We start from the raw sequence: 23,474 nt of genomic DNA on the forward strand, positions 1-23,474 counted from the left end.
TCGGAGGGCCACGACGGGCACCCGGTGCCTTACTCAACTGAGTACCAACGTAACATATCTTTCTTATCACACTATCATGGGTAAATGGGCCAAAAAGGCCGTCATGAGATAAAAAGAATAAAACATAAGGGAATACTAGACATAGGACGACCCTACATGATATGGAAACTTATACATGTGACATACGGGACTATAAGGCCGACATGATAATTTGTACACTCAAAACATAGGCTGACAAGGCCATACAAGAATCCATATACATCACATTTGTCTACAAGCCTCTAAGAGTACATAAACATCATAAAGGTTGGTATAGGGCTCCGCCATACCAGTCAATGCATATCCAAATTATACTAACCAAACAGGAAACTCTGGAGCAAGTAGAGTGCAACAACACCTTTTGCTAAGCTGATAGCCTACTAGGAGGACTGTCAACCTGTCTATCAGGACCTACTGGCATGAAATGCAACATCCCCAAGCAAAAGGGATGTTAGTACAAATAAAGTACCGAGTATGTAAGGCATGAAAAATAGTATATAAAAGACATGAAAGAAATATAGAGTAAAGAACTCAACCTGTAAGTCTGAATAGCTCTGTGAATCATAACATTTATAATGTCATGCATACGCGTATAAATATCATATCATGCATAGGTATATTTGTACATAACATCATCAAGTCTCTGCGGGCATCCCATCATATCATCTCGGCGTCTGTGGGCGAAATCATCAACGCATACCAACTGATCAGGTGGTGGTGCGTATATAACACCATAACCTTTCCTCATACCCTATATACATATGCTATATGAGTATATAACATCATCTGGTCACGGATCAATATACATGTATAAATGAATGTGATGCATAATGAAGTAAGTCAATAAGATCTCTCGGAATGTCATGAAACCCATGAAAAGACGATGATAGTAGGACATATAGGGAATCAAGAACATAGGGAACCCTAGTACTTCTAAGAATAGAATCATTTATGAAAGTTGCGTGCTTGCTCGTTTTGTTGTATCACATGGATCATGTCAAAAGGAAAGAAGGGATAACCTTAACATACCTTAATTCCGTTGAGTTCTTAATACTTTCCAAGCAATTCATCAAACAACTCAACTCAATCCATAAGGAGATTCAAAATCAGTGCTGAGTAAGGCTAAGACCGCAACTTAAACTAGTAGCTCGTTTATGTAAATTTGGGCAGCATCTCCCCTATAACAAGGTCCTCATCCAATACCAGATACCAACAACAACAACCAGAGCAATACAATAAGAAAAATATCAACAACTAATAACAATAACAACACATGATGTAATAAAGACAGTAACAACAAATAGCTCAAAGGAATTATCATGCTCTAACTCATTCACAACTACAGGAAAGTATACATGCCTTTCAGGTATAACAATCACGACCAAATCTTATCACTAAAATCATTTAAACATGCGTATATGAAAAAGAACTGTGTTTTCCAATTTACAACATCAGAAAGACTTTTTGTTTACCATATAGCATGAGGAAAGCAGGTCTATATGCCTACTTGTCAAATATACATGTTGTTGCACCCTATTTTGCACGAGTCAAAACAAGATTCAACTAGTAATTTCCTTGTTGATGATAAAAGGGAGTCACCATATAATATTTAAAGGTAGACTAGGGTACCTATTTAATTACTAAGATCATTGATCTATTAGTCTGCTAACCAGTTAGATTTTAGGTTAGGATTCTTGTTTTTGGGAAGGTGTTAGGTACCCCTTAAAATCTACATGAGGTAGCTCCATAGGACTTAGACTATGTTTAAAGGATCAGTTGGCTATACTCTGCTTAATTGCGCTAAAAGTACGGCATATTATATATTTAGTTTAGAACTTATTTCTTAAAAATGTACATATGATTTTAAAAGAGAGTATAGATTTATGAAAGCCTTTAGAAAAATACTTATCTCTTATGATTGAAAGAGTATATCTATAATGTTTGGGTTTGTAGAAACTTGTGAGATATGGCTAGGTTATAAAATATTTTGTCTTTCAAAAATATGTGACTAATTGTATAATTTTTGTAAAATAAAGCTTGTTTAAAGAAATAGGCTTTAGGCATACCTTAGAAATTAGTTCTCAAATCTCATATTCTTTTTGAGGAAAACTGTCCGAAAACCCTTGGTTTTGCAACAACATTTGTTCGATTTTCTTTTGAAGAAAAGCTTGATTAAAAGACCAATTTGGAATTCCATTTCTGAGTTTTAAAAAGAGAAGACTATCATCCTTCGCTAAGGTTGTTTTGGTTTCAAAAGTTTTCATAAAAATTGGTAGAAATAACACAAGAGATTAATAGTATAAAAGATTAACGAATTATAGTTATCTACCTCTAATTTTAACACTTCTTTTAATCCTATGTATTTTAGACTTGCCTAGATTGTTCACATGGTTCAAAGAGATAAAGTAAAGCATTCAATCAAATACGCATATCTACTTTCCTGTAGTTGTGAATGAGTTGAGCATGATAATTCATTTGAGCTATTTGTTGTTACTGTCTTTATTATATCATGTATTGTTATTGTTAAATAGCTTGTTTCATTCATGTTAAATGTTATGATAAGACTTTTGAACAATGAAATTGCTTATTGAATTGCTGAGATAAAATGAATAACATAATTAGCCATAGCTATCTTTTAGCTATATATGCTTTTATCCGCATTTCTATTATTATGATCTAGTGCATATAGCTATATTTCCTCATACATATATTGTGAGTTGGAGAGTTGAATATCGTGAAAAGATGAGAATTTTGGCACCACAAATATTATGAGCGGATATCAACTTTTGATGTTGTTGTGTAGATCGGGTTGCATGCCATAATGATGTTATTTGTGGATCGGGTTGCACGCCATAACGGAATTATTATTATTAGTGGATTAGGTTGAATGTTGTAATGCCTTGGATTTGGTACCATTTCTCCGAAGTTAGGTGATTACCTATGCTACTTTAGTCCCTATGAGCATAAGATACTTACATTGGTATTAGTTTGGACAGTCGATTAGTGTCGGATATACGAAAATCATATGGTGAGAATTGGTATTGGATTGTGAGCTTGCATTGGTAGCATAGGCTCATTTTTTATTTTCATATAACTGTTGATTGACTCATCTCATAATTGTATGAGATTTGAGATATCTCATATTGTGTGCTATCTCCTATTTGAAAAGCATATTTATATTCCAACTTTATTGTGTTCAATTGGTGGCTTTGATTCATGATATCATGCTTTATTTCATAAGCTGCTTATGCCTCTTATAATTATTGAGGTGTTATTAGGTATGGCTATTGACCTCTCAGTACTACTTCTTCGAGGCAAGATTTGATACATATTAAGTACAGTATTTATTACTCATACTACACTTCTATACATTTGTGCAGGTTTTGAGACTGATTAGGTAGTATTCACCTAGCAGAGTAGGAGTACTATTTTAGAAAACTTCGCGGTAAGGTTACTTGGTTCGATCAGCAACACATGGATTACCCCCTTCCTTGCTCTTTTATATATTTGTCTGTGTATCTTCCGGACAAACGTTGTATTTAGTTGAGATCTTATACTCTTGTTAGATGTTTGTGACTAGTTGTGGCACCTTGATTTTGGGAGAGTTTTGAGATAGTCGTGATCATGTTTAGACCCTGTCTGATATTTATGCAAATTTGATATTTGAGTTATGTCATATTCTGCTCTGCTATTTATATTTAATCAGTGAATGGCTTAATAATTGAATTTTGTTGTCGATGTGAGTGTTGGCTTCCCTAGCGAGCGTGTTAGGCGCCATCATGGACTTTTGTGATATTTTGGGTCGTGACATTCATCAGATCTGATAGAGTGACAGTTCACCATGTGATTATGGCAGTTATGTCAGGTGGTTTGGGTGAACGAGGAGAGTTGGATTGAGTTTGCATAATCATTGCATAATAGACAGATGGAGTAAGTTGTATAGATACTCAGAGACTTGTTGAAAGAGAATAATACAAAATCAAGGAGTCATTGGGCGATAAGTTTCTTTTCTGTAGATTTGATATATTTGGGTATTACTTGTATGGTTCCCGAACCATATTGTTTAAGGTTCCATGTCAGATTTGGTGAGAGTTATTGGTCGAGCAACTTGCTTTGGATGAAACAAAGTTAAAGGACCTAGAATTAGAGCGATCTAATTTGGATAAGATATGTTTGAAAGAAAAATACTATTAGGTAGCTCTGAACATGCAATGGTTCTTACTGGACAAGAGAACTTGTTGATATGATGGATGCTTATGAGTTTCTACATGTTTCTTTCATCAATATCAGTATTGTGAAGGCTTGGAATAAGTATCTATTTGAATTAGGGTATTTTGACTAGTACTGGATTTGCAACGAGCAGTTGTTGTGACTAATAGGTATGATTATGGATATAAAGGATGTGAGATATTTCATGTAGTTGGATTCCGATAGTTCATTTATGAATCGATACAGGTTATTGAGATTTATACAGTGAATATATATAATAATCCGATTTTGGAGGAAGATCTACATATTGAAGTTGGGTTTATAAGCTTATAAGTTAAGGTTGAAGGAGGAATCTTCAGTCAAGATATGTTAACAAAGTTACCTGGATTGAGGTGACATGAAATCACTCTCAAGAATATGTATGATGAGTTTATATAGTTGTTCGACGATTTCGAAATGATATTATCACGTTCGAGGATGAACATATATATAAGTGGGGAAGAATGTAACGACACAGACGGTCATTTTGAGTTCTAGCATCCCATTCTATGACTTGAGTATGTTCATATAATATTTTATAGCTAGAATTTATGGTTGGTTTGGGTTCCGGAGGTTTGGGAGTGATTTAAAACCCTCAGTTCCTGACTAGAGGCCTTAAGTTAAGAGAGTTGATTAAAATCAAAACCTTAGATAAACAAACTCGGATTGGTGATATGGAGGTTTTGTTAGGTTTATATGATGACTTTGGACTTGCACTTATGTTTGAATCGAGTCTCGGGTGGACCTTGATGGATGCAACGCTTTTGGTTGAAAGTTGACAATTTGAAAAACTTAAAGAATTCATAAGTTTGACTTGGAAATGACTATTGTAATATTGCATTTTCTTCGGGTTTCGAGCCTTTAGGTAAGTCCATCTAAGTTATTTAGAATTTTTGGAATGGTTTAAAGGTGACCCGAGGGTTTTGGATATGGTCCAGACCTATCTTTTGAAAATTGGAACTTTAAGAACTTGAGAAAGTTCATATTTTGGTCAGGATCTTGATTCTTAGTTGTGATATTTTTAGATGTATTTGATCCCTTGGACAAGTTTTTATAGTGTACAAGGACTATTTGGAATGATTGGATGGGGTTCCGAAGTGCCCGAGAGAGTTTAGGCAAGTTTGGGGCAAGTTTTGAGATTTTTGGACCGTTGTAGTAGAACCTTTCTGCAGTTGGCTTGATTTCACAAGAGAATTTTGGGATAAAGTTTTAATGAGATTGTAAACTTTTGTTGATTCAAACCGTTCATTATTCCAACTTTTGTACTAGAAGTTATGACTATTTTACTGGAGTGGCAGCGCTAAAATAGTTTGGACCTTTCTGCGGCTTCTCTTGCAATTCACATACCAGTTTTGCGGCTCTCAGACCTATTTTACGAATCACTGGGCACATTTTTTACAATAGCTTCTAAGAACTATTTAAGGACGAGTTTCATAATTTTTATTTCATTTCTCAACTTTTGAAGCTAGTTTTGGAGGTTTTGACCTAGATCTTCATCCACAACTTGGTGTATGTGATCCTAACCAAATTCTATGATTTATACATAAATCTATCACTAGGTCTAACATCAAATGGAATTGAACAAGAAATTTGGAATTTTTTTCAAGAAGTTAAGAAAGTGTATTTTGAGGTCTTGAATACCAATTTGGACGGGTATTTGGAAACTAATCACATATTTGGACTCGTTACGTTATGAGTCACCGGAATTTAGTCTTGGTCTCGAGTTTTGACCGTGTGGGCCGGGGTTGACTGTTTGTTAACCTTTGAGAATTGATTAAAGATTTAAGTTTTATCGTTTGTAGTTGGTTTCTATAGCTTTAATTGACTTTCTTGAGCATTATTTAGGCTAAATTGGCCTCGCTTGATGGATTTGGAGCTAGAAAAGATGAATTTTGAAGAATAGAGCTAGTCCGGAAAGGTAAGTGCCTTGCTTAACCTCGATTTGAGAAAAGTTTCCTAAAATGGATTTGCATGATAAATACTACATGTTTGGAGGCAACGTATATGCGAGGTGACGAACGTATATACGGACATATACTGAGGTTATACCATATTTAGGGTAGATTTTAGGTTTCTTTATGCCTTATTTTGGTGCATGTTCTTCTTGTTATATGCTTTATTTGTTTGTATGACTACTTGAGCAACTTTATTCATGCTAGAGATCATGTCTAGGCTTTTGATTATTTATTCGGACATGACGGGCTATTTTGTCTATTAGGCATGTTGTAGCCGTAGTCACACTTGTCCTAATGCATACATATGTGCATATTTATTTTTCTGTCCATATGCATCATACATGTTTATTTCTTATTCATATGCATACATCCCTGCATATGATTCTCAAATATGGACTTATATTGATATGTTTATACCATACGGTTGATATTATTATGGCATGATAGTTTATGCCTTGCAATTATATTATCATGGCACAATAGTTTATACCATGCGGTTGTTATAATTATGGCATGATTTATTCCATCACGATCCCGGTTGGATTTGGGCCGTGACACTATTTGAAAGGTTGAGTGTGTAAAAAGTTGCCCGTGATCAATAGCTGTGTTGCATGGATTTGGCGTCAAGGTCAAGGAGTAAACTATGTGTTCTGTTCTGCTAATTTAAAAATATGATATTGTTTCAACTTGAAAGAATCTATAAATAATGCTCACCTTTGAAAATACACAATTCAGATAAACAGATAAAGAAGTATGTATTGCCTATATAAACTATTCCTCTGCTACGGAAATAAGAGAAAATAGATCACGAATAAAGTTTATTGGAGAACGAGTAAGAAGCAAAAGCAGGAAAGAGGAGGAGGTCCATGCGAGGCAAAAAGTATAAGCCGGTCGCTGGATGTCAAAAAGTAAAGCAACAGGTCCCAAAAGAATACCCGGCGGAAATATTAGAAACTTCAAACACCTGTAGTAAAAGAAAAAACAAAAAACAAAAACAAAACCAGAACACGAACAAAATAAAGCTCCATTTTTGGCCGCTAAAAAATATGCAGACACTAATCTAACCCCCTCCCCATAAAAAATAGATAAATATTTTTTTTTCAAAAGAACAGGAAAAATCTCAGATAGCCACCAAAAGGGCTGAGATAATGATCTACATTTGTCAAACAATGAACCAATGACCTAGCAGCACCATATCAAAATTGAATAACAGGAACATAATCTACTTCCCCTGCATGGGGAGCAGAATACTGGGGAAGGAGGATGGAAACAGAGGCGGAGCCAGTGTGAGAAGCGGGTTTGGCCGAACCCAATAGCTTATATTCAAACCATTTATTTGTCTTAAGAAATCAATTGAATATATACACATTATTAATTTAGAACTCAGTAAGTTAAAAGGATTACAATCCCGAACCCATAAGGTTCAAATCCCGACTTTGCCTTTGGATGGGAATTTATATGCATATGATCATCGCACCTTTATGTTTCATTCTTGAGCTAACCTACTTTAGTGTTTCTATCTTGTGGAGTCTAAACTTCTGAGTTGGATTAATCAATTGAGAAAGCATAGTGTTTTGTAAACAGTCATCCATGGGCATTCTTACAGTTACACTGGAGGCTTTCCCTGAGGTATGAAATAATAGAAACATTATTGAGAGACCATAGCAATGATATGAGCTCTAATTGGACAATGACGACCTCTTTGACATGAATTTTCACCTTAAACAACAGATCATGAGCAATATGTTCCCATGGCAATGATATGGACATCAAGCAGCACTTGAGGGGGATCAATCCTCCATCAGGACACCGGGTAGCAGAAGCAGCAGCATAAGCATGCTTTGCTGCCATCGATGCAACTGATGCTGCTCTTCGAACAACTACACCAAAGCTCAACCCCTTTGTAGAATGATGGCCAGATTCCTGCTTGCTTTGATCTGAAACACATTCCAAAATGAGAAACACTTGATATATCTACATGCAAAAGGTAAAAGGAACCTATTATGCAACACTTATTGCACAAGGGTTGAGGAAAAGTATAAACAATTAAATACATTCAATTGCAGTATAATGCTAGCACCTACCACACAAAACTTGTCTCGATCAAAATGAATTAAGAAACAACTTCTAGCTCAATTAGTAGAAGAGAGCAGAAGTAGCATATCAACAGCATAAAAGAGGTGATCCAGTTAACATGCGTCGAAATTGCAAGAAATAAACTACACTGCCAAATCACATGGGTTCTGGTCACTATAAAACCATTTATTTATTTTTTAAACCCAATGACATCTGATGAAATACCTTACTAGAGTTTTATATCAACCAATAACATTAAGATGATATACCAAATTACTTTGTAAACTATAGATCAAACAAGGTTTTTATACAAAAAACTAACTCACCACATGCCAGAAAAGTGAGATCAAATTTGTAATGTGGTAGGATGAAAAAGAAATTGGTTCTTAATTTACCTACAACACCAGAAACAGCTACTTCAACTTCTCCGCGTCCTCCAGGACCCTTCATATAGATCCGGTCTGTTTTCCCAGAAGAATTAAGCGAGAGAAGGCTCCCCAATCCAGATCTTCCATCTGTGAAAAATAAATAAATTGAGAACAAGAGTGCCAAAATCCCTTTTAAGACAAAACTGACATAACACATAACCAAGAAATCACCCTGCAATTGAAAATTAAAAGTAATTCCTCTGCTAACAAGTCCCAGTTGCTACATAAACATGAGTACTAGAGAGATTGCATTAAGCTCTCAAATATACTGTTTTCCAAAATCTTAAACTGCATAACTTGAGCTGAGGCATACAGATTTTCTTTCTTTTCTGATCCACACAGAAAAAAGGTTTCCTGGGGGCACTTTGATTGTTAGGGCCAATTTCCCAGGGTTACTTTGGTCAATAGGATTTTAGCCTTCACATCATGTATCTACTGTGAGAATAGATTTGCAATTAAGGTTCACGAAAACATAAAAAGAGGAGGAGACAAGCAACTTGCAACTTGCAAGTTTCCGAGCTAATAAATAATCAGAGATAACAGCCATCTTATATCCAAGCTTTTGTCCCCTGCAGGCGCTGGGAGCGAAACAAATTCCTTTTTCTTATTGTTGCAAGATTTTTATACCATTCTTCTATTCTACTCCTTATTTATTTACTTAATTGTTAAGTAGCTGCAATTGGCACTGTATTTCTCCACCTCCTGATGATCATATTGGAGTCTTGGGTGGCAAATCATATTTCAAAGTGAAATCACACAAATACAGGAGCCTCCTTTGATTGTAGCTCACTTAAATTTCAGCAAATCAATCTAGCAAGAGCTATCATAGAGATCAGTTTGATCAGTGCAATAGGAGCATTACAAGTAAGAAAATCTCATTTGTCCACCAGTTTGGCATATAGATTGATTGAAGGAAACTTGAATACCAGGACATAGGAAAGATTTATAATGCTGCAACCAATCATAAGACTACATATTGGAAGAGTACTTTTTACCATCGTATGCATCTCGGACCATTTCATAGCTAATGAAGCCTGAGAAGAGAGTGATCTGAAATCACATCACAAACCGTTTAGAAAGTTAAAAACTAAACATTCTGAAAACTATGCTAGATACGTTCTGCAGGATATGTCCAATATATAAGGACCTCAAAATATATATTTGAGAAAGCTGAAAGCTAAAGAGAAGATGAACTCAAAGTTCCTTGCACTTTGAAGAATTAAATAGATGCTTTGGCATATTTACTAAGATAGAAGTTAAATTAGGTCAGATGAAACTTTTCTTTTACCATTTCAGAGCTAGCTAGTTCCTTTTGATAATTTCCTTTGGGAGGCAGGAATAAAACTGCCTCTCCTTCATATTCATAAAAATGATAAAATTCCACGAGATGCTAATTCTTCAATAAATACAAAATACAGCAGACTGAAGTAGGATTTTGAACCTTTGACCTTCGTACTTTTCCAGAACTAGTGTCACTCTTTGAGGAAGAAGTATCACAAGAACTGCTCTCCCGCAGCGCTCTCTCACTTGGAAATGCAGCCCCATCATGTGCATTTAGAAGTACACAATAACAGTGGTCCACATCAGTCAAGACCTACAAAAGAAGATAATGTCAACTGCTTTAAAATTCTTTTCACAACACAAAGGGATTAGCACTAACGTATTTTCATGCAGGATTTAATCAAGTTATCAGACTAGTGCCTTTTCTTGGAATGTTATCTTGGGTTGCAGGTCCCTCACCATTTTAATGGAGACATCAAGCTCGAGCGACTTCTAGCTACATTTATTCTTTCTAAGAGACTAGTCGGAACACACACGATGAATAGCTCATGTCATTTATAGAACAGTTTTTCTGGTTATGAAAGTGACAGCTAATTACTGGTACAGCTGGCTTAGATCATCAGTCCTGATCAAATTAAATGGATTACAGGATAAAGTCAACTTTTAACAGAGCTCTCCGAATCAAGTTCAGTTCAGGTTCTTCAACAGCTATGCCTCAGTCCCAAACAAAGTTGGGGTCGGCGGTATGAATCCTTACTTGTTTCTTTAAGCTCAACTCATATCCTCGTCATGCCAAAATAAAAGAAGAGTAGTAGTGAAAATAAGTTTTATCTATTTATATATATAGTAATAAGAAAAATAGTAATAATATTAAAAGTTCTCCAACAAATGTAAAGCCTAAAACTTCAGTTCAGGTGACAAACTTTCTTAAATCTTTGAGAATCAACAAGCACTGGCTTTGCCCTTGGATAAAAGGGTTCAAACTGCTTACTTTTGTTAATAAGAGTCATATATATACATTATTACACGGAATGATTTTACAGTAAGTTAATGGAGCTATATATTAAACAAAAAAAGGGAAAATGGCTTACAGGATACTATAAGCATGGGAAGAAATTGCATTTCGTGAGCTACAGCACAAAGTTCATTAAAAACCCACAACAGAGAAACAACAACACCACTCAGATCTGACATCTATAATTAGAGTATGTCTAATTAGGAACAATAGAAAATTAAAAATTGACTAATGATAACAGTGCAATCAGACTGTGAAACATTGACGCTAAACAAGAAACTGCATGATTAAAATGCCACTGCCCGTGCCTAAAGTTACAACAACAACAACAAACCTACTAGTTTCCCACAAGTGGGGCCTGGGAAGGGTAAGATTATACACCGCCTTACCCCTACCCCTGGAAGGGCAGAGAGATTGTTTCCGAAAGACCCTCGCCTAAAGATAAAGCAAAGTTTTTACGGTTGCAATCTAAACATGTACACATGAAATAGACTACATAACATAGTTGATAAAATGTGATATATTCTAAAATTGTAATAAATGTTCAAAACACACTGTACATGTCCTACATGCAAAAGGGTATTGCAATAGTTTCATCTTAATGATCACTCAATAGATGATTGCTCCAAAAATGTAAATCTAATGTCACAAATAAGAACTGAGCATGAAATTAAGGGTGAGTAACTGATTCTAATGATTAAATACCACGGCTCGGTAAGCATTTAAGAAGAGGCAACAATAATTAATAACTGAAGTTACAAAGTTCCAAGTATAGTATACAATTTTTCTAGTAATTAATCCAAATAATCTGTCACAGAGTTTGCAAAAAAAAATGTGGTTTGAAAGTTCGTTTGCTACCACTGCACCAAAGGTTGAATCAAAGTCGTCAATGGCAAAGCATATCTCTGGATAGGCTGGCGTGGTTTCTACTTCCTGAATGCTAATCAATAATGTCATTAGATGACAGTTTAATCAAAAGCATAAATGGATTATATATAGATCTCCAGATGTCAGAAGGTCTTGCCTTCCTTGAGTCTAAGTGAATTTTGATACGACTTGGAGATGCATAGACTGTTTTGACAACCTGAAAACAGGAAATAAATAAAAGAAGATGCAATCAGGTTTGATTCAAAAACAACAACTCCGCCTCAACCCTACACTAGTTGGGTGCGGCTATATAGATCCTCACTATTTATTTTGCTCATTCGGACCCGTTTCATTGGGAATATTTAAATACAGGATCCACTTCTGGATGATGAGAATTTTTCAGTGAAAGATAACGAAAACACAAGCAAATGACCATCAAAGTCACATGCAAATGTTGTACATGTCCATAGGCCGGTATAATTTGTTTCTCTAAACTTGGTTTTTTTAACTTCCTTTAGATTTCGTAGAGAAAATTCTCATTTTATTAAGATTTTGTTCTTTTACATCTATTAATTAGTGAGAATTTACAAATTTGATGGAAAGACTCATTTAGAATTCTAAAACAATGTACATGGACAAGACTTTTTTTATTTATTTATTTTTACACGGACAGGTTGACGTTATTCACAAATCTCGCTTGAAAAGCTAGAATAAGTCGGAGAAACAAGAAACATAAACTTTCTGTTCTACATAATTACCTTGTATATAGGAGATAATGGTCCGTCTTTGCCATTCTGGTAACTCATAAGGACCCGGTGACTACCAAAGAACAAACAAAGAAAAAGGCAAAGCAGAAACTGTTATAGTGAAAAGAAAAGAAGATTGTTAATCTTTAGCTGATATGAACAACTGATCTAGGAGCTGCGATTCACATCCTGGTGAGTGCAAAACTAAGAACATAAGTTCAACTACGATCAAAAGCCAAATTTGGTCAATTGGAAGAAAGAATTTAAAATTTTGCAGGGTATGCTAAAGAAGGCCCTATTACTAAGAAATCCTGCATCACTAAAGATTCCTGCAACTTTCTTTTTTTGATAAAACATTGCCTATGATAGAAGAGATATTACCGCCGTAAGCAAGAAAAGTTTTAAAATAACCTATTCTGGACAAAAGATTACTACCTGTAAATTGTGACTGTCACACTAAAAGAAGTTTGAGAAATTAAATTCAAGTAAAATGAGCGCCTCCAGTCCACGTCCGATGAATTCCCACCAATTAAGTCATCCAACTGAAAGGAGAATAATAAATTAGAAAATTGTTACCTTATAAAGTACTCCCTCTGTTTTAATTTATGTGACATAGTTTGACTTGGCACGTAGTTTAAGAAACAAAGGAGGACTTTTGAAGCTTGTGGTCTTAAAAGCTTATAAGCTAAAAGCTTTTTTAGGGCTTTCAATTTGTGCGGCTATAAAAGTGTTCGTATTAAGGGTAAAATGGGTAAAAGGGAAAGTTTAAAGTTAAGTTGTTTCCAAATATAGACTGAAACAGAGGGAGTATCATTTTTGTCCTTACAAAGGTAAATGAGGAAGTACTGACATCAATTGATCGCGTCTCTAGCAGACGTAAAGTAAATAAATTACTAATAGTCTCAACTTTTTCAAACGGTCTCAATTCATACATCTTCAACTATACCACCATGTCACCCTGGCAAAGAAGTTAGAAAAAACCATCATTTCTGTGAATAATTTTAGCAATAACAGAACTGCTATAAGTTGTCTGTCAAATTAGTTTCTTAATATCAAATGTATTATCAATTTTAGACTGAAGGACGTAGCCTCTAGGTAATAATCTGTAGTGCCCTGTACACCCAAACAGATCCCAAATATTGTATGGAACTTGCCTAAAGCCTGAGGTAATAATTCATTAAGTGTTGAATGGAAATAGGTGGAATTTGGAAGAAAAACCAGGCAAGTAAAGCTGGTGCAGTCCTGCAGTGCGCTAGGAAGAAGTACCGCATCACGGTAGAAGCAAGGGTAGCTACTGCTATGTGTTTCTAAGCTTACCCCACCGCAGTAGCTGTGGCCTTAAGGGTCAATGAAGGGCAACTGCAACATGATAATGCGAAGTGTTGCATCGAACTGTTTTTACAGAAAGGTTGACTAAGCTAGTAGAACTCTTCCACGATGCTGAAGATGGAGCTCTGGAGCCGTGTTGGATTTACAGAGAGGATACCTTCAGCTAAAGTGTTAGATAGTTATGTAAAAATAATCTTAGTCCCATGTGTAGTAGAAGTAGAATATGTCCTAGTCCCATATGTAGTAGGATTAGAATCTGTCCTAGTCCCATATATCGTAGGAGTAGAATACAACAACAACAACCCAGTGTAATCCCACAAGTGGGGTTTGGGGAGGGTAGGATGTACGCAACCTTACCTCTATCCTGGAGGGCAGAGACTGTTTCCGAAAGACCCTCGGCTAAATGTATAGTGGGGTCTGGGGAGGGTAGAATGTACTATGGTAGGAGTAGAATATGTATTATGTACAAGGCTTATTGTATCATTGTTAATAAAATAGAATTTTCTCCCATGCACTCTCACAGCTTCAATGAGAAAATTATCGTTGTGCATCATTCCAGCGGCATCGGGAAAGAAAGATCTCGTCGCCGTGCAATTTTCCGGCAACTTTGTCTTGTTCCCTGGTGATAAATGGACCTTGAGCCTAACTCTACCCTAAAGCTAGCTTATGAGGTGAGGATTGCTCAAGACCATATAAGGAGACCAAGGACCTCAAATCCAACCGATGTGGGACAAATCAACCCCCTCCCCCAGGCCTGCAAACTGGAGCGTGGACAATATAAATGGGGGCCCAACATCGGTAACAATAATTGGAATGGGCCTAGCTCTGATACCATGATAAATGGAACATTGGGCCTAACTTAACCTCAAAAGTTAGCTTATGAGATGAGGATTGCTCAAGACCATAAAAGGAGACCTAGGACCTCAAATCCCACCGATGTGGGACAACTCAACACCTGGATTCATTACTGCTTCAGTGGTACTATGCATATACCACTACCACCATTAGATCCGAAACCTTTGTACGACCAAACCCCAGAAATCTCAGTCCCATCGGAACAGAAAAGTCAGTTACCATGCGTCTTTCCGGTTGAGTAGACGACTCAAGATTGATTTGCGTATCTCCTCATCGGTAAGTGTTGCGCAGAAACCAGCACTACTATCTTGTTCGAAAAAGCCAGACGACAATACCCAAGTCAATCGCTCCAGCAGAAAGTCCCTCACGCGCCTCCAGAACTAGGGTTCCGGCAAGCGCGTTTGACACACGCGCCGACGCGTTGAGAATTTTCCGACCAGAATTTTCAAAATTTTCTTTAGGACATTTTGTTTCGTGGGCGCGTGTGGCATGACCTATTCCTAGAACTAGGGTTTCGGCGCGTGTCATGACTAGGGTTCCGGCAAGAAACACACGCACCGACAGATTCTTAGAACTTTGGAATTTTCCGCTAAGCTACATTAACATTTTCGGCACGTGCGAGCTATTCCGACCATTTTTTAACAGAACTTATTTAGAACAACTTACTCGTCCAGTGATTCCGAGTCTACCATACAAATTACATCAAATTCTGATAACTTTTATTTTTTCTGGCGTGAACAATGATTTCCAGAAATGTTTCTGTTTTCTGGGGGGTGTTTTAGAACCTATTTTGTAGTGTGGAATTCATCTTAGTCTCACTATTTTCAAATTTCTCCAGCAACTTTTCGGCCAACTTCTGTTTATCAGCAACCGCCTGATTTTGTTGCTAAGGGAGAGTCTAGTGGCCTTGTATATCGCTTGCGCCGGTCACTTCTGATTTGGTAAGTTCAGCACAGTTATCTAGGAGTTTGGCATGACTCGTAGTGAAGTCGAATGATCAGCTTGTAGATATTTTCACCAAGTCCTTCATTGGTCCTCATATTAGTTACATATGTAACAAGCTCAGTACAAATGATTTATATGCACCAGCTTGAGTGAGAGTGTTAGATAGTTATGTATAAATAATTCTAGTCACATATGTAGTAGGAGTAGAATATGTCTTAGTCTCATACGTAGTAGGAGTAGAATATGTATTATGTATAGGGCTCATTGTTAATAAAATAGATTTTTCTCCCGTGCATTCTTACATGAAGAATTCTTCCGCGGCACAAAGGAGTACTGCTACACGATGGAGCCCCAGACAAACTTGAAGTTTTCACATGTTATAGCCCTATAACTATAAAAGCTCAATCCAAGATCATTTCAATATAGTTTCAGCATCCTCAACAGCTCAGCTAACTTGGAGGAAAAGCAATTGTGCAAAACCAACCTTGATCAAGGACTATCAAACCACCAAAGCAACAACAACAACTACCTAGTAAAATCCCACAAAGTGGGGTCTAGGGAGGATAATGTGTACGCAGACCTTACCCTTACCCCTATAGGAAAGAGAGGCTGTTTCCGATAGACCCTCGGCTCAGAAAGACGGAAATAAAAAACAAGAAAAGACAATTCATTAGTAACTCCAGTAGAAATTGTAATAGTAACAGAAGCATAACAACCAAAAGATAAATGACATGCAATAACAGTAATCAGTATCTAAGGCCCGGGGCTAAGATAAACAGCAAGGATAGTGTGGACTCAACATAAACTGCAAGTCATCTAAGATCAACCCTAATCCAACCCCGCCTCACCCCGGGTATGAAGTAAGGAAAGCTCTACTACCCCCTAACCTACAACCCTAATGTTTGACCTTCAGACCTTCCTATCAAGGGTCATGTCCTCGGAAATCTGCAGTCGTACCATGTCCTGTTTGATCACCTCTCCCCAATACTTCTTAGGTCTCCCTCTACCTCTTCTCGTACCCACCACGGCCAACCGCTCACACCTCCTCACCGGAGCATCAAGGCTTCTCCTCCGCACGTGCCCGAACCATCTGAGTCTCGCTTCCCGCATCTTGTCATCTACAGGGGCCACGCCCACCTTCTTCCGAATATCTTCATTCCTAATCTTGTCTATCCTAGTGTGCCCGCACATCCACCTCAGCATCCTTATCTCTGCTACCTTCATCCTCTGGATATAGGAGTTCTTAACCGGCCAACTCTCCGCTCCATACAACATGGCCGGTCTAACCACAGCTCTATAAAACTTACCTTTGAGTATCGGTGGCACTTTCTTGTCACACAAGACTCCAGATGCAAGCCTCCATTTCATCCAACCCGCCCCTATACGGTGAGTGACGTCCTCGTCGATCTGTCCGTCCCCCTAAATCATCGACCCAAAGTACTTGAAGCTATCTCTCTTGGGGATGACCTGTGATCCAAGCCTCACCTCCCTGCCTACTTTCCTCGACTCAGCGCTAAACTTGCACTCCAAGTACTCTGTCCTAGACCTGCTCAATTTGAAACCCTTAGACTCGAGGGTCTGTCTCCAAACCTCCAACCTCTCGTTAACACCGACCCTCGTCTCATCAATTAGAACTATGTCATCAGCAAATAACATACACCATGGCACATCCCCTTGAATATGGTGTGTCAGTGCAACCATCACCAAGGCAAATAAGAACGGGCTAAGCGCAGAGCCTTGGTGTAATCCCATAACAACCGGGAAATGCTCCGAGTCGCCTCCCACAGTCCTAACCTTAGTCTTAGCTCCATTATACATATCCTTGATCCAGGGGCGGCCCAAGGGTCAAGCCACTAAAGCAAGGTCTTTAGGCCCCCAATTTTTGGGGCCCCAAATTTTTCTTTTTGTTTCCTACTTATATTTGTATTGAGATCCCGACTAATTACGATTCGTACCGCGTAAGGCCTAGTAGAAAAGAGAACACATTTTAACAAAATTTTATGAGGGCTCGAACTCAATATATCTAATTAAGGTAAATTGGATCATATACATCTCACAACAATCTTTAGAGATAAGGTCTAAATATATTAGGTATTTTAAAATAAAAAAGTAAAATATTTTATAAAAGGTAAAAGTAACTTTTAGTTTAGTACTCGTGTAGACGTTTGAGAAAAAAATTGGAGAAAGAGAATCACTCTCCTTAAACTCTTTGTCGCGAATATAAAACTTTTTATTATTTAAATTTTACGATTGACATCATTAGTGAGGTACCGATATTATTATTCTCCTTTTATATTTCTCACTAAAAACGTGTAATAAATTTTTAAAATCCGTTTTTTGGTATCTTCAATAGTCCAAGTCTTATTTTTTATCTTTCTTTTGTTTCTGCAAAAAAACTTTAAGTTTTCGATAGTTATATTGTTCTCTGTTGAAAGAAAAAAAATTATTTTTTCTAAAAAAACAAGAGGTGAAGAGTATTGTTTAATAAAACTATATTGCGCATTCTTTTTTTTTCTTCTTTTTTTCTCAGGTTTCAAGCATTTCAACAAATATATTAGAACATCAAAAATTATTTCAATATCAAGTTATCTGGTTCTATTATCTAAGATTAACAATATCTTAGGAGAGATTATATTATTTATAAAAGAAATTATTCTTAATGCTATGCTAATAGAATAATTAAAAAAATTAACAACTTTTGAATTGATTTTTGCTGAAAGGCCCCAGATTAAAAATTGGCTTTAGGCCACCAATCTTCTCGGGCCGCCCCTGCCTTGATCGCTCTTATGTAGGCTACCGGCACGCCCTTTGCCTCAAGACATCTCCAGAGCACCTCCCTAGGGACCTTGTCATACGCTTTCTCCAAGTCAATAAACACCATGTGCAGATCCTTCTTCTTATCCCTGTACTGTTCCACCAACCTCCTAATAAGGTGGATCGCTTCCGTAGTGGAGTGACTCGGCATAAACCCAAACTGATTGTCGGATATAGACGTCGTCTTCCTCACCCTCACCTCCACCACCCTCTCCCAGACTTTCATGTTATGGCTAAGTAACTTGATACCCCTATAATTGTTACAACACTAGATATCACCTTTGTTCTTGTACAACGGTACCACTGTACTCGACCTCCACTCCTCCGGCATCCTCTTTGTCCTAAAAATTACATTGCACAACCCAGTCAGCCACTCCAATCCTGCTCTACCTACAAACTTCCAAAACTCAACCGGAATTTCGTCTAGCCCGGTCGCTCTACCCCTACTCATCTTACGCAAAGCCCCCATGACCTCCTTTACCTTAATGCGCCTGCAATACCCAAAATCTCAGAGACTCTCCGAATGCCCCAAATCTCCTAGCATTATATCCTGATCCCCCTCCTCGTTTAGAAGACCATAGAAGTACGTGTGTCATCTCTGCTTAATCTGGGACTCTCCCATCAATACTCTACCATCCTCGTCTCCGATGCACCTTACTTGGTCCAGATCCCGGGTCTTCCTCTCCCTCGCTTTAGCTAGTCGAACCAACTTCCTGTCCCCGCCTTTCTCCCCCAATTCCTGTATAGACGACCAAACGCTGCATTCTTAGCCTCCGTGACCGCCAACTTTGCCTCCTTCCTTGCCACTTTGTACCTCTCTCTATTCGCTCTCCTCTCCTCCTCGTTTGTGCTCCCTGCCAAATTCGCGTACGCTACCTTCTTCGCCTCCACTTTACCTTGGACTACGTCATTCCACCACCAGTCGCCCTGGTGCCTGCCAGAAAAACCCTTCGATATCCCTAGCACCTTTCTCGCTGCCTCCCTCACGTAGTTCGCCGTCGTTGACCACATAGTGCTCGCGTCTCCACTACTCCTCCAAGCTCCCATAGCGAATAACCTCCCCTCCAACTCCTGGGCTTTATCCTTGGTTAAAGCTCCCCATCTAATCCTCGGTCGGCCACGAACATACCTCTTCTTCCTCTTCATCATAATGCCGATGTCCATCACTAAGAGCCTATGCTAAGTCTCGAGGGTCTCTCCCGGGATAACCTTGCAATCCTTGCACAACCCTCTATCACACCTTCTGAGGAGAAGGTAATCAATCTGAGTCTTCACCGCCGAACTTTGGAAAGTAACCAAATGCTCCTCCCTCTTCGGAAAAGTCGAGTTCACAATCACCAGCTCGAAAGCCTTAGCGAAGTCTAACAGCGAAGTACCTCCTCCGTTCCTATCCCCAAGGCCAAAGCCACCATGCACCTCGCCATAACTACCAGCAGCCGACCCAATATGGCCATTAAAATCCCCTCCAATAAATAGAATATATGTTTTTGCATAAGTTAAGCCATGCGTAATCCAAATTTTGGCATTTAAAGTTAGACTAAGATTTTTAATCGCAATGATCCAACTAGGGTCCACAGGTTAAGTACGGGTTAGTACATCATTAACCTACCAAAAGAATGACGTTGATTCCTCTCGTCTTTTACTATACTAAGCAAGGAGTTGATAGAGTTGATCAAACTAGAACTGAAGTTCAGCAAGTGCTTGAGTTAGAGGTTAGTAGAAACCTATCTATAACTGGTTTTTCATCACTAGCATGATTTCTATTGAAATAAGCACGTATAGATGAGTTTCAGATTCCTAAAAATGCCTTCAATACGTGTATTACAACCTTGCATATAGGAACAAGTCCATGCCTGTGTTGACGAGTTGTTTATTTTGGCCGACGTTCACATGTCTTGCTTGGATGCTATGATTATGATATATTATATTAACATGTTTACTTACATTAAAATGCTAAAGCATATTTCAAATCACTAATAATTGTTTCAGCCGTGCTTATATTGTTTCAAGTAAAGCTATGGATCATGTTTTTTCCTGTTCTCAATTTACTTGAATCAAAGTTGACTTGCCTTTATCTTAACCAGGAATCTCGACTTCTTAATACTGCTTTGACATGAGTATCAGCATATACTCTTACATATGCACAAGACTCATGTTTAGCCAAACAAGTTTCAAGAGATAATCCAGTTTAACCATCAGTCTAGCCAAAGAAGAATTTTACAACGGATCGACAAACAAGATAATCTACAACAACAGTTCAGAAAATTTTAGATGAAACCTAAACCTATTCAACTTTATATTCAAAGGCTACTCACATAATCGCCCCAAGTTATTACCCCCCTTTTACTAAGGCAACAAAAGATCGAAGTTTAAAATATTGGATCCTGATGCTTTTGATTTCTGTTTTAGTTAAGCTACTGACTAATGCTATGTCGCTACTAAATCAGCATATTAGTCCATATCTTGATGAACTCCCAAAAATTTTTTGTTCCTTTTTATCTACCAACAATGTGGTCACGAGCCACCAGCTTTTGATCACAATTGGACCACCACTGATGATTCACATAAATATCCCAACTGGTTAACCAACATAGACTCACAGTCTAGTGGATGTACATCATATGATCAAATGGTTAAGACTTGAATAAAATAAGTTTGACTATTTGAGTAATCAATCAAAGGCAGATTGCAAATTGATGTGCACTAAACCTAAAAGGAAAACTATGTTGTTTTTACCTTAGGTGCCCACCTGCGAACAAAGTATGGAGAGTCGTCATCAACATATTCATTTGACTCATTTCTCTGCAAATTTTAGACCAAAAGATAACCTTAGAGCAATTCACATTCAGCAAATTCTTATTCAGTTTCAGCGGGTTGTAACCTAAAAACCAAGATAATGGGGAGAATTATGTAAAGAGTTGTACAATTCGTTTAACAAAGAAAACAAGATCATCTTCCTGACGTCCCCTAGACTCCTTGCCACAAATAAAATACAAATCCATAACATCATGCCAGAAGCGTGGATCCACTTCAACATCCGAAGCATCTTCCTCGTCCACAGTGGTTTTCCCTAACATTTCCGAATGCTTCTTTACCATAGACAGTAATTCAGACCTGCCAAAGTGGTTGGACTTGAGAAAGGCAAATCAACACAAATAGAATCAAAGAATATAATTTCCTTTGTTTTCCTACTACACACGTACAAATTCATAATCAGGTACTATCTAGAGATGGAGGACGAAGCAAATAACAACCAATAGGACAAAATCAAATCATTTTGATTCTCTACTTTTATCATCCAATGCGGATCAACTAAATGAATAAATACATAAGCTTATTGACTTAAAAATCATGGAAGGTAAAGATTGCAAAGTACCATTAAGGAAGGAATTCTTACTTTGATAAAAGGTAAAACTACACAAATAAGCAAAGAATCATTCCATTCTGTTGTCAAATTAAAGGACTGCAAAAACTGCAGCCAATGCTACATTGGTTCAGTACACAACACTAAGCAGTTTGTGATTCTACGATGCCTTAGTTGGGGTCATCAATATTAATCCTCCCTATTTGTTGGGTACCATTTCATTTGGATATAAATCTTTCCTTAAGCTAAAATGATTTGCGGCAAAAAATAAGAGTGTAAGTGCAACAACAACAACCCAGTATAATCCCACAAGTGGGGTCTGGGGAGGTTAATATGTACGCAGACCTTACCTCTACCCTGAGGGGCAGAGAGGCTGTTTCCAGGAGACCCTCGGCTCAAGAAAGCAACAAGAGACGCTATATTAGTACTATCAATAGACTCATAATAAAATAACATAAAATAACATAAAATCCATAACATAACATAAAATACCATAAAATAAGAAAATAACAGCAATACAAGAAATATAGGAAATACGAGAAAGATGTAAAGTATACTAATAACCAACAAATAAAGCCCATCATTAGTAGTTGATCAGTAGCATCCTAAGACTAATTCCTCTAGTCTCACTCTAGTTGGCATCTTGGTTCCATAACATACTTTCTTAGCTAAGTCCGTGATTTTGTAGTTCTAATCGAGCAAGTTCATTACTTGTTCAATTTATAAGTAAGCAGAATAAGTTACCAATTCCCAGCTACCTTGTAAGTATCACACAAATTCCTATAATACCACAAAAGAAAGAAGTTAATTTACTATCACTATACCCAGACCAGAAATGAACTGCCAATAAGTAATAATGAAATATATGTCTCACCGGCTAGGTGTTTGACTTCGCTTTCCTAGCATTTTCGTGATTGTCTCTTTGAAATTCTTTCTTTCAAGTCCGTAAATTGATTGTAGACCAAGTTCTCAGTTAACTCTCACTTATCAGAGACTTCAATTGCGACGTAGTGGAAAGAAAAAGAGCTGAAATTGCAGAGCGGTAGAAGATAGCTGGGTTGATCTCACGGAGCAGAATGACGGACATTTACATTTACCTACAGTACAGATACTGGCGTCACGTGACAATAAATGTTACTACTACTTGCACTTCCATACTTGGTCAAATAATAATTCTCTTTGATTACATTTTTCATACGCGGCCAAAGTCATACGCGGCCCTATTTACTCACTTCGTTTTATTAAATGAGTACTTTCTTTTTAGTTTGTTTCAAAATAAATGACATATTTTTAAATTTGAAAATAATTTAACTTTAAACTTTTTTCATTTTACCCATTTATCCTTAATGAGAAGTTTTTATAGTCACACAAATATTATGGCCCCACAAATTTTTTACCCCTTAAGTTTTTAAGACCAGAAGTTTCAAAAATCTTCTTCTTTTTTCTTAAACTACGTGCCCGAATCAAACTACCTCATTTGATATGGAGAGGAGGGATGAAAAGGAGGGACTA

General features: G+C 37.3%; 1 protein-coding gene across 9 annotated transcripts; it reads right to left on the minus strand.

Moving 5' to 3' along the window:
* Positions 1-7,527: 7,527 nt before the first annotated feature.
* On the minus strand, positions 7,528-23,097 carry LOC104211982 (uncharacterized). 9 transcript variants are annotated; one of them, XM_009761149.2, is made up of 13 exons: positions 22,837-23,094; positions 22,707-22,742; positions 21,523-21,712; positions 21,335-21,400; positions 13,091-13,197; positions 12,668-12,728; positions 12,067-12,126; positions 11,901-11,975; positions 10,188-10,340; positions 9,742-9,796; positions 8,714-8,833; positions 7,962-8,179; positions 7,528-7,866 (listed from the first exon to the last, which is right to left on the minus strand). In XM_009761149.2, the coding sequence occupies exons 1-13, from the start codon at positions 22,866-22,868 to the stop codon at positions 7,849-7,851; spliced, it is 1,191 nt and encodes a 396-aa protein (XP_009759451.1). In that variant the 5' UTR covers positions 22,869-23,094; the 3' UTR covers positions 7,528-7,848. The 9 variants fall into 9 exon arrangements, with proteins under 9 accessions (XP_009759451.1, XP_009759447.1, XP_009759448.1 ...); XM_009761145.2 differs by having other exon boundaries at positions 7,528-8,179; positions 9,735-9,796; positions 10,195-10,340; positions 22,837-23,097; XM_009761146.2 differs by having other exon boundaries at positions 7,528-8,179; positions 10,203-10,340; positions 22,837-23,096.
* Between the last annotated feature and the right edge of the window lie 377 nt (positions 23,098-23,474).

This window comes from Nicotiana sylvestris, chromosome 11 (assembly GCF_000393655.2).
Source record: "Nicotiana sylvestris chromosome 11, ASM39365v2, whole genome shotgun sequence".
Taxonomy (NCBI): Eukaryota; Viridiplantae; Streptophyta; class Magnoliopsida; order Solanales; family Solanaceae; genus Nicotiana; species Nicotiana sylvestris.

Coding starts and splice junctions, on each gene's coding strand:
- LOC104211982 (XM_009761145.2), bottom strand. CDS start 22,868: ATGCTAGGAAAGCGAAGTCAAACACCTAGCCG. Junction 21,401..21,522: donor TTTTCTTTGTTAAACGAATT/GTACAACTCTTT, acceptor TAAAATTTGCAG/AGAAATGAGTCAAATGAATA. Junction 12,127..12,667: donor CATTATCTCCTATATACAAG/GTAATTATGTAG, acceptor TCCTGTTTTCAG/GTTGTCAAAACAGTCTATGC.